The following is a 14066-nucleotide window of genomic DNA, read 5'->3' as shown; positions in this document are numbered from 1 at the left end:
GTTGGCCCCTGCTCAAGGATGGTTCTTCCTGGGGCTGTCCAAACAGCCAGCCAACCCAATGCCTGGGAGGCGCCGCCTACTGCAAATGACTGGTACTACACCTGCAGTTGCTACTACTGCGTCTGCAACTGAAAGCAGCTTTGACATCCAGGTCAGTCTATCATGATTACTATAGATTTGTTGTACCATACTGTATTTTTATAAACAGTAACTTCCTATATGTTGAACTGTCTACAACTGTTACCAAGTTTTATACATGGTAGAGTTGTCAGGTGTATCATAGATGCTTCAATGAATAGCATGGAAATGTCTCAAAAACTTTAAAAAAGCATATCTTTGCCACTGACTTATGACTGACAAAAGTTAATGAAGTTTTATATGTTCCATCTTTTCCTTAGATCATCAATGTGACAGTCAAGGCAGGAGGGCAGCTGGAGATCTTGTTTGTCGTTGTAAACCTGAACAGCAGCGACCCAATAGTGGATCCAGATCAAGCAATCAACACGTTCAGCCAAGTTACCTCCGAGGAATTCAGCAACATCACCGCGAGTGTGGCATCTTCCTTAAACATCACAGGAATGCCAACAGTTGGCAGACTCCCTGTGACAACCACCCCTGCGGCAAATGTCACAACTTCTCCCAATGTTACAACTGAAACCACAGGTTTTTCAAACGACACAACAGCCCATCCAACAGCATTTGTTACAAGCATTACAACAGTACTTAACAATACCACCATGCCCGGGAGCAATGCCACAACCACAGAAAGTACAACAGTGGCTGCCACATTAGTGGGAAACGTAACTACAGTGACGGATAACGTGACTGCTATTACAAGCACACCAGGACTTTTAAATACAACACCTGTGGCAAATGTGACTGGCACCACATCAAGCTTGGACAACGTTACATCAGCTGAAACCATCAATGTTACAGACGCTGCAACAACTGTACTTGTGAATGTTACAGATGTTACTGCAACTGCCACTGCAGCTGTGACAGCTCCAACAATGCTACCCACTACCACAGATGCAGTCAATGTGACAACAACCCCTGCTGCAGAGAATACAACTGCAGTAAATGTTACGGATGTTACTATGGCAGAAAATGCCACTGCAGCAGTCGGCACCACCACAGAAGTCAATTTCACAGCTGCTGTCAATGTAACTGGCCAAACAACACCGGTTGAAAACATCACGTCTCTTGCGACCACTGTCATTACAGCACTTGTCACAGAGAATGCTACAATTGGAGTGAACGTTACAGGTGTGACAATGCCAGTCAATGCCACAACCACATCTCCTACCACACCCGCAGGAGACAACGTAACTACCAACGTCAATGTCACAGACATAACGCCAACAGCAGACCATGTAACATTGGTTGCAACCACTGTTATTACAGAGAATGCAACAATGGTCATGAACGTTACAGTGCCAGAAAATGCAACTTCAGATGCACCTACCGCCACAGTTGGAGTTAACACAACAGCAGTCACTGGCATGACAACAATAGCAGACAATGCTACCTCTATAGAAACCACTGTTGTTACTATGCTGGTAACAGAAAATGCAACAGCTCCTGTGAACGTAACAGATGTTACAACTGTTGTAAGCACAGTGACAGCAGCAGTGGATAATGCTACATCAGCACCTGCCACGGTTGCAACCCTACCTACTACAGACAATGCAACATCAGTGATGAATGTTACAGGTGTTGCAACAGTGCCAGACAATGCAACTGCTGCCCCAAATGTGACAGGAAGCACCACAGAAGCGGAAAATGTCACCACAGCAAGTACACCACTTTTCACAATGGCAGAAAACACTACAGCCATCACTGGTTTCAACACAACCATGCCAGTGAATGTCACCGTGCCAACAGGAACTGTAGCAGCAGAAAATATAACATCCACCACAGGTATTTCTGCTACAGCTACAACAGAGAATGTCACTGCAGCTGCAGAAGCTAATACCACAGCTGTGATGCCACCAGCTACAGCAGCAGAAAACACCACAGCAACTACAATAGCTGTTACTGATGTGCCACCCACTGCAACTTCAGCAGCCAATGTCACAACAGCCAATGTAACAGCAGCAGAAAACACCACAGTCACTACAACAGCTGTTACAGGTGTGCCACCCACTACAGCTGCAGCAGAAAACATCACTGCAGCTGTAACTGTTACCACTACAGCTTCGAGCAATACAACTGTCATTACTGTGCCAGCAGTGACGTCAGTTGTTGAAAATACCACTGCTACAATGGTCAACACCACCACAGTCACTGCACCAGGTGTGACAGCAGTGACCAACAATGTCACTGCCATTACAGGTGTGACACCTGAAACAACTGTTTCTGGTAATCAAACAGCAGCAGCCAACACAACAGCTGCTGCAACAACACCCATGTCTCCAGTAAGTTCCACTGGTGCATCTACAGCTGCAACTCCAGCTGGAAATGCTACAACTGCTGACAGCACAACCACAATGGCAGTTACTGCAAATACTACAGCTGGCACTGGTACAGCATCCACTGCAACAGCCATTACAGTTGTAACACCTGCTGCTACAACTGGTTTGACCCACATTTCCACAACAGCTGGCGCCACATCTTTGGCAGCTACACCTGTTTCAACTGCAGCTACGGAAGCAGCAAACATCACAGCATTCAGTACAACACCAGCCATAACTGGTGCTACCAACACACCTGTGCCATCTATATCAGCTCTTACAACAAAGCCCGCGCCATCCACAGCAGCAATTACAACAAAGCCTGAAAACACAACAGAGTTGGCAACTACAGAGGAAGGGACGACAGCACAGCCATTTGTAACTGTGGTGAACCCAAGCACCATTGTGCCAAACCAAGTAACTGTGATTGTTCTCAGCTTAACAAATGACTTGCAGCAGATCATGAATGAAATTGGAAATATCATTCAGGTACTGACAAACCTACTCCAAGAGTGGTACAGGCTTGCCTTATCCAAACAGGCCAACCAGCCTGGTCAAAGACGCCGTCTACTGCAGTCTCCCAGTATTGCACCAGGAAGCAACTTTGTTATACAGGTAAGTTCTGATCATTACAATACATGACTGTGTATTGCTTAAGCTTGAATTGTTCTTTGAAATGTGCTTTTATGATAAGGTGCACAACAGTAACACATTGCACTTCATGTGCTGCGGCAAGATTAGACTAGAAAATATCACCTTACCTTTTACACTTCAATTTCTGACAACAAATGACTTAAAACCCTTCAAATCATTTGTTCCCCAGGTGACCAATGTAACAGTTCTGCCAGGCGGTCAGGTACAAGTCCAGTTTGTGGTCGTGGACAGTAACAACAACAACACAGCCGTGCCCCCCAGTGATGTCACTGCCGCTTTCAACCAGGTTTCACAGCAGGAAGTCAGGGCCCTTTCTTCATCAGTAGGGTTTCCCTTAGACATCAATGTGAGTACTTTTCACTTTTAAATTGGTACATGTATGTACATGACCAGTCTGCCTTCGAAAGACAGCTACCTGTATGTATACAGACTGCATATCATGACTCGTGAACTTTCTCTAAATAAGTGTGATGACAATCTGCATGATTCCAGGTTTTATGGTCTCTACCTTTAGTACCTTCTATGGCTTAATCACAAAAAAATGGATAAGAAGGGAACAAAGGCTATAGTAAGGAATCCCCAACCCATCATTGCAAGACAAATCCAAAGTTCTATACAGTATTGTTTCTACTTGAGCAACATTTGATTGTGCCATTCTTAGGAGTACACAGTACAACCTTTGGTGACTGAAGAGGCTCCAGCTTCAAGTCTGCTGTGGATTTTGTGGGTTGTCCTCGGATCCCTACTCTTCATCATCATCGTGCTGCTATTGGTGTACAACTTTGTGACCACCAAGGGTGATGCTGTGCAGCCGAAAAAGGTTAGCTCATGTCTGCTGACCACATTTCACAATCTTAGAAGTGTATGGCATCCTATCCATGTCATTTTCAGCCACAAAAATTTCTGTTGTGTGTCATTGATTATACTAATGAGCGCTTTGATTATACAATGTACTCTGATATGGTCACAGGTGACTTCATAGTCAAACTTTGAAAGAGAAGATACCATTGAAAAACATTTACCCTTGCCCTCCAAAAAGTTTAGTAACTTACCAAGTCCAATTCAAAGATACAGATAAGAAAGACAGTACATGTACTAGTATCTAAATTCATTAATAATTTTTGGTAGAAGGGAAATTTCTGGTAGAAGGGAAAAGGATATTTTCACAGTGTTTAAAAGCGTGGTTGAAACAATTCTGTACAGTTGTAATACAATGGAAATGGGCGTAATAAATTTCCGGGGATGACGTCACAGCGATTTACAGTATATTAACTGTCAATCATGGTCCTTCACCTTCCACATCAGCGGGAAGATCTTGGAAACAAACTATCGGAGAGATATGTCCAGAAGGGAGGCCTGGGTTCAGTAGGCCTGCTCATACCTGCACAGCTGCCAGGAGTGCCACAAACAAGTCAGGGGCAGACAAGCTATCAGCTTAGGGATGAGACAGAGGTGATGCAAACAGCATGGTCATTGGTGGATGGTGGTGTCAGACCCAATAGTAGAGCATTGGTGATTGGATGATGATTTTAAAATGGTGGTGGTGATAGGTTGAAGGGATAAAGGTGTGGTGAATAGCCGACTCCTAAGATATGGTGATTTTTAATACTGGCATGCAACTGACTGGTCACTGATTGGTTACTTTTACAAAGGAGCTTTAATACAACCAAGGACATGGATGTACACAATGACTGAAGATATTCTGTTTGTGCCAACAGAAGGACAAGGAGTGGATCGCAGAATCTGGGCTGAAGGTGGACAGGTCGAAGGGCTCCATAACTCTGATCCCGCCTGCTCGCCCGCCGAACAAGGACGATGTGCGAGAGTTTGGGACTCACCACAAGCAGCCTGGCAAGGAGGCCTGGTCTGACAAGGACGCTCCACCTGCAGAAAGGTGAGAAAAATACTTGTTGTCAGATAAGTTTGTGGTGTTCTGCGGGTTTAAAAGTCTGCTATTTAAGTTATGCTTTTATCAGAGAGTTGGCCTGGATGCCTGCTCCATTCAGTGGTTAATGATATAGGAGTTGCTTGTAATGGTACTGCATCAAGTGCAGTAACAGGTGGTTGTTCAATAGCACCCTCTGTCAGATGAAAGTAGTACTGCAGTCTTTACAATTCTATAGCATGAGGACACTTGTTGTCACCAATCAATAATCACTACACTTTGGATTAACAATTATACTTTACCCCCTCAGAACGCTAACAGTTGAAGAGAAACCAAAGCGCTCCAAAAAGGAGAAACGTAAGAAGTGGCGTGGGCCAGCCAAGAAGCATAGAAAGGAGCACGAGAGACCGCGGAGGACGGAGATTCCTGTACGGCCACCTGTGCGGCTGGTTGGATCTTACGAGAGTGTGAAATCAGCTGCAAGTATGGATCAGGTGAGTGTCAGCTTGTCATCTTTGTTACAAAATTATTTATTGATATATATACATTACAGGACTTGTATTTGGACTGGACGGATATTGTCCAGTACAATTTAGGTTTGAACTAAGAGTTTACCCAAGGTAGAATGTCCTTGGTTTAGGCAATCATGAACTCAGGATTTATTGAGTCGCTTCTAGGTGTAAAATAAACAAGCTGTAAAACTGCAGCCAATGTCAGAAATTGTTTCTTACCTTGGCTACCGGTGATATCTAAATATCTTCCATTCATATCATATTTTAAGGTAACATGCAACCAAAGGTTTGGAACCAGCTTTCTTGACTGCATTTTTGGGCACCATTGTGCATGTAGAAGCCACATTGTTCCAAACAGGATACAGCTTAGCAGTGCACTTATAAGATTACAATTCCAGTATGAGGGGTCCTAAATCATGCTGTTGACATTTAGCTTCAAAGTCTCAGCCCCACTTGTAAACCTGCTTTGTAACTTAGCAATGGGATGTTTGGGTATGACTGGTAAAGAACATTGCACAGATGACAGAGAACCTGATCTCTGCCATTAATATTTCAAGACAGGCCATAATGCCTCATTAAACTTAACAATCAGCTACATCAGAAGACACTTAAAAACATCAATGCAAAAGACAGGAAATAGATGTGCAAGGGGAATAGATTTGACAGCTGTACGGTTGCTAGATTAAAAGGCTTTAAAGGGGTTTACAAAAACATCCAGTCAGTGTATAACCATACTAATTCTCTTCACTGAAAAAGCCTCTGTTAAACTCAAGTTCTTCTTCTCAACCATTCAGTTTTACCACACTTCTGTATGATGGACCTCATAAGGTGCAACCAACAGAAAACTTTGAAGAGTAAAAGGCATACTGCAATACCCCATACACAGTCCACACCATACAATGACTCACGCTATAATATATAATAGGATAAAGATTATTGTGTTTGACTTAACAGTTGACAAGCGGTTTAAAATATTGATTTGGTAGGAGAGTCTCTGAGGTGACAACCATGACAAATATTGTCCCCAAAAGGGAAATGTCTATTTATTTATAGAGGTGGCAGAAATCTTTATCATATCTAAATTGTGTAATTTTGTACCATGCACACCTTAAATGTTGGTTTCCTAAATACCTTTTATACCAAAACCTGCTTGAAACCTAAATTCTGACTAAGATGCCTTTAGAAAAAAAGGTGCCAACATTGTTCTCTAACCTATTCGACAGACAAATGGAACAGTCCAGGATGTCAACCTGTCACACCATAGTAATCCCTTGGGACAGGACATATCAAGTACCCTAAGGGGTGCTCTTAAGAAAGATGTTGAAAAAAAAATCAGATTTGAAGGCTAAAAAAGGCTCAAAAAGGTTTGAAAAGAAGAGAAAACAAGGTCCAAAATCTGAATTTCTACAAAGTCACTGTAGTTTTGGGGTGCATACAAACTTTGCTATGTTAAATAAATGTTGACACAGAAAAACACGCCTGTGCATAAATGTAACGTTCCTTGTCCCACTGTCCCCGCCCCAATTGTGCTTTTGTTATGATTGCCTGGAGACACGCAAGGCATGGCTGGTCTCAGCTGCTTGGGCACACATTACAAAATGGAGACCAGTAGTCGCTGTACCACGGCCAACCTCATGTCTTAAACATCCACGGAACCCTTTTCTAAGGCAGAAAATATGGTTTTTGAAGGACCTGTAGAGAGGAGGCCTTTAAGTTGCCCTAACCTGGTCGATCCACCCACAAACAAGCAGGTATTTTGACCTTCAAACTGTTCTTTGGTAAAGGAATCCTATAGACTGTACACTAGAAATGGTTAAAGCTGACGTTTAAGAAAATGCTAAAGTCCATGTATTTCTTATCTTTCATAGCCGAAACCTGTTGTTTCAAAAGCAGTCTAACTCCTGTAATAGGATAAGTTCAGAATGTTGGTTTATATTTTACAATTTGTGCACAGCATCACATAGCATATTTCACACATTGTTGGTAGGACAAGTCAAAGTCATATATCTTTAGTTGAGATGTAGTTCAGATGAAATGTCTGAATTACAAAGAGTGCAAGTGTGCTTAGTTAATGTCATTGGTTTCAAAAACATTCTAGTCCATTTAATATATCCATCTGACGCTAGACTGGCATTGAGAAGTCATTGAAAGTTGTGTCTAAGAGCAACATACAATATCCTTTTGAAGACATTAACTGCTTAAGACCTCTTCAAGTTGAAATCAGAGGACGTATGGTAAATCAAAGGGTGTATGGAGAACTATTGATTTTTCTCCTTTGGAACTGAAGTTGCAAACTGGAGATCATAACATTGAAACCTATACTTTATCTTAGGTATTTCTCCTTCCTGATAATAAGATGAGTTATGATATTTATTAAAGCATAATTCATAAACAGCAAGAATCCATTTTGTCCTGGTGATGTCAATATTACCTGACAGCAGATGTGTATGACACATTATCCATGGGAGCATTAGGCAATCTAACACAATCACTAAGTCAGGTTGTTTGAGCTGACAGCTGTTTGGTCCACTAAGAATTTCCGAAAACAACTTAATCTACCCCAACTGTTCTGTAACATCTGGTGCATGAAGTCTAAAGGACCCTTATGTTGGCTTAAATGCTATCCAGTTGGCAGTGACGTAGCTGTGAATACTTACTCTGCCAGTACAGGTGTGCATTCCCTTTTGTAAGAGAGGGAATGTATGACCCTAATCCAACCAAAACTTCTAAACCTCCTTGGTATCATGTAACAGAATGGATCAGTAAAGATCAAAATGATAACAGCAAATGGTGTTAATCCATTTTGAGTTAAAAAGCAGATGACAAAATTTCAAAATGGAATCATAGCCCAGGTTTGAAAGACTAAAGTTTACCAGGGGCAAGTACATAATGTATTGAAAAGCAGGGTTTTCCTGGGCTGTTTATTAAGCAAAAATGAATACTGATGAATAGACACTTTTCCGATGGATGCCAGCATCCTAGGAGCCATCCCTTTTTTTAATAAATCAGAGAGAGGAAGTAATAAAGAGGAAATTTTGTCTTTCATTGAATCTCCAGATTGAGCATGAGGCGGCCCTGTTTGAGCATGTGGCCCTGATGAACAAACTGGAGGATGGGGAGAAGAAGAGGGACACGCCTTCAGTCAGGTTCAAGGCAACCGTCCACCCGCTCCAGCCTCTGTCATCACTCCCTCCTCTCAAGGACACACCGCTCGTCACCAAATATACTACTGAGAATGAGGTGAGATGCCCCCTGATAGCGGCAATATTGTTTGTCAGCTACCCTAAACTGCTGGTTGGCAGTACGGTATATCACATGTTAGAACTGTTGGTTCATTGCATGAATAATTGATTTCTAATGTGCCTTTATCACTGTGATGCAATAAATTCAACATCAAAACATCATGATATAATTTTTCCAGGTTGATGCTGTAAAGGAAGCAGTGCTAGAGGAAGAGGATGAGGTCCTGAGAGAGAAAAAGATGAAAGCAGTGGTGAGGATGTATTCTAACATGTAGTACATAAATGACGTAGAAATACGTGGGATGGGAAAGGTAGATACCATAAGATAGGATCATGCAGTAATCTGGAAAGTTGCTGTGATGAATTATCAATGACGCATTGCAATATGTCAATGTAGAGAAAATCATTATCATGTCATAGGGAGATGACTTGAAGTTGAAGTGCTGTGCAAAATAGATACAGTACCTTTTGTATGAGGTCCAACAGAGAATCATCTCCTTATTTCCTCCCCACAGAAGGAGGAAGACTGGGACACACTTGACACCATCATCAAGCTCCGTGCCGAAGTGGAACATCTCCGCAACAAGGAACGACAACGGGAGAAGCAAAAGAGGCAGCAGCAGGCGGCAAAGACCCCTGGGAAGGCAGACGGGCCCCTCACCCCCATGCCTCCTCCCAAGCCACTGACTCAGCAGGAGAAACAGAGAATAAAAGTGAAGGAAGTCTGGGAGGATGCACAAAAACAGGTATTACTACCGGTATTAATGGTGACAAAAGTAAATGGAGATAGTATGCTTTTAAATTCAAACGTTAGACATGAAGAATGCTAACGACTGTTTAGAGGTATGTTTGGCACAAAAGAAAGATCTTAACAAGTAAAATGAAAGAGATACAAGAATGTACAGTCATGTTTTATAATACACTTGTGCATGTTGGCATTCAATATAAGATTGGGGCAATGCTGCATTTTGCTGTAGCCTACTTTTTCTTGTACTTAGCATATTTCTCATACTAAACTATGACTATGTATACTAGCCTCAGTTTCTCTGTTTCTCACCATGTACTCTACCCATGTTCATTGTAGCTGGAGGGACTGCTGGAACCCCAGTACTTCACACAAGCTACTATGACACCTGTAGCCCGGAAGATGCAGGCTGCCAGGCGAAACAGATGGAGGACACAACACTCCCGCCTTGGCTCAGGTCATCCAGCTGATGTGCTGCCTGGAGAAGTGCAGTTTGTAAGTCTTTGCATACTGTGAATAGTTTTAATGGAGGATTTAGCCTAGTGGATGCTACTACATATTATTGGGCATGACAACCTTTAAAAGGCACAACTGTACTCAAACTCTGAAACACAATATTGTCTATATTCAATTTCAGGACAAGAAAATGGGTCGGAACATGCGTGCGGCCCAGCCTAAGGTCGGAGACTACATGCGGACAGACAGCAACATAAAACTGGTCAGGGTTGCACCAATCAGTGATGAGGTAAATAAATTGGATCTGGACATATTTTTACTTTCAGATTATTCAGATCTAAGAAAAATTTTCTTATTTTCCCAGGAATATCTTTATGCAATATCTCTAATAACAATGTGATTTTCAATTTAATCCAGGCAAACACCGCTGGCCGAGAAATTCCAATAACAGCCCAACCACGCTCCATTGCTGAACAGGCGCGACGAGAGGCCGCCATCTTAGGGCAAGGGGGAGACCCTTACGTACAGCTTCTAAGGATGGCAAGCATCCCGTCTCCTATGGTGAGGGCTTCATCTTTCAGAAACACATATGTTTTGAAATAAGAATTATTTGATTTGTCAAATAGTCGATAGTAGATCTAGACAGAACAAATCATATAGACATTAAAAATCACAACCCCAAATCAGATTCTATTTGATAGTTATCTTGCTCATTGCATCTTGAGCAGCTGTACATGTATTTCTCTCCCTTCTGCTATGATGATGTTAGATCACATAGATAACCAAATTTATCATCAACAGGCACCTCTACCACAATCACCATCTCAGTCACCATCACAACAACTGAGGGATGATGAGGAGGTCCAACGTCTCTTGGAAGAAGCCTTTCCATTGGAGGAGTCCAGAGTGGAAGACTCTGTCACATCAAGATCAGTCACAGAAACAGAGCGTGGTACTGTGAAGTCAGGAAAGACTGGAGACAGGAAGAGTGAGGGCACAGCAAAAAGGAAGCTGAGACCAAAAACAGCAGCAGTTGCCCCTGATGACAGCCTGCAATCCACATCAACAGGGCTGTCACCACGTCCGCCGCGCCAAGCCTTTTCAGAACCGCGGGTACCACAGTTGCTCACCCCTCCTACTGGGATTAGTTTGTCTGGAGACAGGACTCCTTATCATGACCCATATTACACCCCAGCAATGGTGGACACTGTGTATGGTGGGCACCCTTCTGTCAGGACTAGCACCCCCCGTGCACCTCGTTTCTCCACAATGGCACAGCCCACCCCGGCTGTTGATCCATATGGACACGGAATGCACCACCCTGCCATGGGTAGGGCCTACAGGAGAGTCTCCCCGGGAACAGAACTTCCTCAAATACAACCTGGAAGGGCATCTTCTCACCTGGTATGGCAACCTGAGACACCAGCCATGATGTCAAGATATGGCGACCTTGGTGAGTACAGCTTACAGCACTTTTGGTCTCAATCTTTGTTGGAAAGACTGCTAATAAAAAAATCACAGAATTGGATGAGTAAAATAAATGAGTAGAATCTGTCACTTGTGGTAACATTTTAACAATTAAACTCAGAATACATCCATCAAATTAAAATCTAACAGCTGGTGTGTTATGCTGATGGTTATACCAGCTATACAGATATAGAACAGCACAATGATACTGGTATCTTTCTTGTCTGCAGGACCAGGTGTGATGATGCAGAATCCCATCTATGACTACCCAAGACCATCTGTTGGGGGACTGAATGGGTCCTTGGTAAGAACCATACTGTACTGTTATTGTTGTACTGTTTTGCATCTGAGCATTTATGGGTTAAGGATTTATGATGCATGTACATAAATCAAGAAAAAAAATATAAATGCTGCTAATATGACTTCAAGACTGCACATAATATGAGACATGATATCATGCAACAGCAAATGAGAAACTGAGACAACTGTGTAGCTAATATTGTTTTCTTACTTCAAACAGTATGAACCTGAAAGAACAAACCTCAGCTTCTTGGACCAGTTGCGCTCCACCCCAGTCAGAGCATACACACAACCTTCTCCCCATGGGGGTGTACAGCAGCCAATGGCACAGCCATCCCAGCAACCAACCACAGGGCAACAGCCAAGCCAGGAACCAATCACAGAGCACAGCCTGCCGGGAGTGATGTCATCACTAACCAATGACCAAAGAGATACCTTGTTGCAGCTAATTCGCGAGGAATATGGAAAATTAGAAGAAGAGAGAGCAACTAAAAAATAATGATACATGGTAATTGGTTTTAAAATTATTGTCTGATATGTATCAATACTACGTAAAAGTATTCAGAAGTACTACTTACAAAAGACAAAATGGCGTTGTCTTCCTGATATGTCAGCTCGTTTGGACTAGTAGCTATTATTCATAGTTTTAACAGAATGATTTAAATTTGCACTATAAAAAAGGCTTAAGTAATGATAAAGATGTACATAAAAGTATTATATTTTTTTTGCCAAATGACAGAGTATCACAACAAGAAGCTGTTTAGTTAGACATATATAACATTTAAAATTGCCATTACTACTAGGATGTGTATCAAAATTATTATCAATTAAGCGTTACTTGTTTGAGTGTGCTGGAAAAGATACATGTACAAATGTACATGAATTAGTATTTGTGTGTTTGTTGTGTATCAAATTAACTATGAAAATTAGCTCTAAGCATTAACATAAGTGATAATGATGATTCTTTAATATAATACCTTGAAAAATGAAACTGAAATGTAACGTTAACGTTACTAGTATTTTAGTAGTTAAAGTTGCATGTAAAATAAAGTAAGCAACATTATTCTACAACTTGTGGTGTTTGTTACTTACCGATATTAGCAAGTCATACTAGAAATACTAAAAATCATCATAAAGTACAGAGGACTGAACATTGGAGCAGTAACAAGACACAGAAAATTTCAGCTGTCTTAATCAATTAGAACATAACGTTAACTGTTGTCTTTGTCCTTAGGCCATGTTGATTTGATTATATGGATGACATCCTCTGGGAACCCCTAAACTGATGCGAGCGTGCGAATAAAAAAAAAGTTTGGCTAAAAAAAAAGGTGTTTTCATTATAAAATCTACGTGGTTTTGAAGGTTGAACAGATAACACAGAGTGTGGTCTGGCGAATAATCTACTCTTCAAATTCATTTCTTTACATTTTCGTCTTTTTGGGTTTGATTTTGGCATTCTACGACAGTGGTATCATTTTTTGCAAATTATGGTATGTCTTTGCTCATTTTGCAACTGTTTTGTACGATTTACAGCATGGTTGAAAACTTTTTTTTTTTTTGAAACGGACTAAAATTCATGCGCGCGCGGATGTCATCCATATAATCAAATCAACATGGCCTTACCGGAATATGGACCCTACTAGAATGTGCCCCCCCCCCGTTAGTGGTTTACTGTTATCAAATGTTGATTACTGGAAATACGATATAAACTTTAGAAAAAGTCGTTGAAACCAAAACTGAAAAGAGTCAAATTATCAATACATTTTAAATATCAGTTAGCACCATCTTTTGTGGAGGGACCTTTGTCTTGGCGAAAACTTGGGCAAAAGCAGAGAACATTGCAAACTGGTAGAAGATAACCCCACCCTAATCATAATCTCCAACATCATTCCGGCTCCTTGATACGTAAACTGGGCTACTTGAGTCTTCTTAACTCTGAAAACAACTTGTTTTGGGAATGGGATACTAAGACTAGTAGCGTTACTTACTCCTTGGTCAAACTTACCGCCATCTTGTGTGACGTCATCGGTGCATACTGGACCACAAGACAAGTAGGAATTATGGGGTACCGAAAGATATTGAATTTGAAAACGTATCGTACCAAGAATTTACGTTAAAAACATTTTTAGGACTCAATGGAAGTTAATAATTGACTAAACTACTTATTTTAAAGTGTTTAAGTCGAGAAATATCACGTGTGCCAAGAATGCCACCCCCATCTTTTAATGTACTCGCCCCAAGCTTACTGTGCAGTGATGATGAACAGGCCTACTCTCCAAGCAGAGGTTTGGGTTTGGGGGGTATTTTTAGCGTGTTTTTAGGCTTTTTTTATCGGGGTTTCTCTTTTGCACT

The 14066-nt window shown here is 41.6% G+C and overlaps 1 protein-coding gene across 1 annotated transcript; it reads left to right on the top strand.

The window, feature by feature from the left end:
• The first annotated feature begins 6 nt into the window (after positions 1-6).
• Positions 7-12348, top strand: LOC109475591 (mucin-17-like). The gene is made up of 16 exons (XM_019776289.1): positions 7-151; positions 399-3068; positions 3277-3453; positions 3769-3927; positions 4413-4559; positions 4826-5001; positions 5303-5486; positions 8562-8744; positions 8926-8997; positions 9262-9492; positions 9831-9986; positions 10129-10236; positions 10365-10508; positions 10749-11400; positions 11645-11718; positions 11935-12348. Exons 1-16 carry the CDS (start codon positions 59-61, stop codon positions 12211-12213), a joined length of 5505 nt encoding a protein of 1834 aa, XP_019631848.1. The 5' UTR covers positions 7-58; the 3' UTR covers positions 12214-12348.
• The last annotated feature ends 1718 nt before the right edge of the window (positions 12349-14066 follow it).

The sequence above is a fragment of the Branchiostoma belcheri genome, unplaced genomic scaffold (genome assembly GCF_001625305.1).
Source record: "Branchiostoma belcheri isolate BF01 breed outbred unplaced genomic scaffold, Haploidv18h27 scaffold34, whole genome shotgun sequence".
NCBI lineage: Eukaryota > Metazoa > Chordata > Leptocardii > Amphioxiformes > Branchiostomatidae > Branchiostoma > Branchiostoma belcheri.
This window is presented reverse-complemented; position numbering and strand designations above follow the sequence as displayed.

Bases quoted from the DNA above. Each gene is read 5' to 3' on its own strand.
- LOC109475591 (XM_019776289.1), top strand. From the start codon at position 59: ATGCCTGGGAGGCGCCGCCTACTGCAAATGACTGGTACTACACCTGCA. The intron at 8,998-9,261 runs GTGAGGATGTAT...TCCTCCCCACAG, and splicing joins AGAAAAAGATGAAAGCAGTG to AAGGAGGAAGACTGGGACAC. The intron at 10,237-10,364 runs GTAAATAAATTG...AATTTAATCCAG, and splicing joins TTGCACCAATCAGTGATGAG to GCAAACACCGCTGGCCGAGA.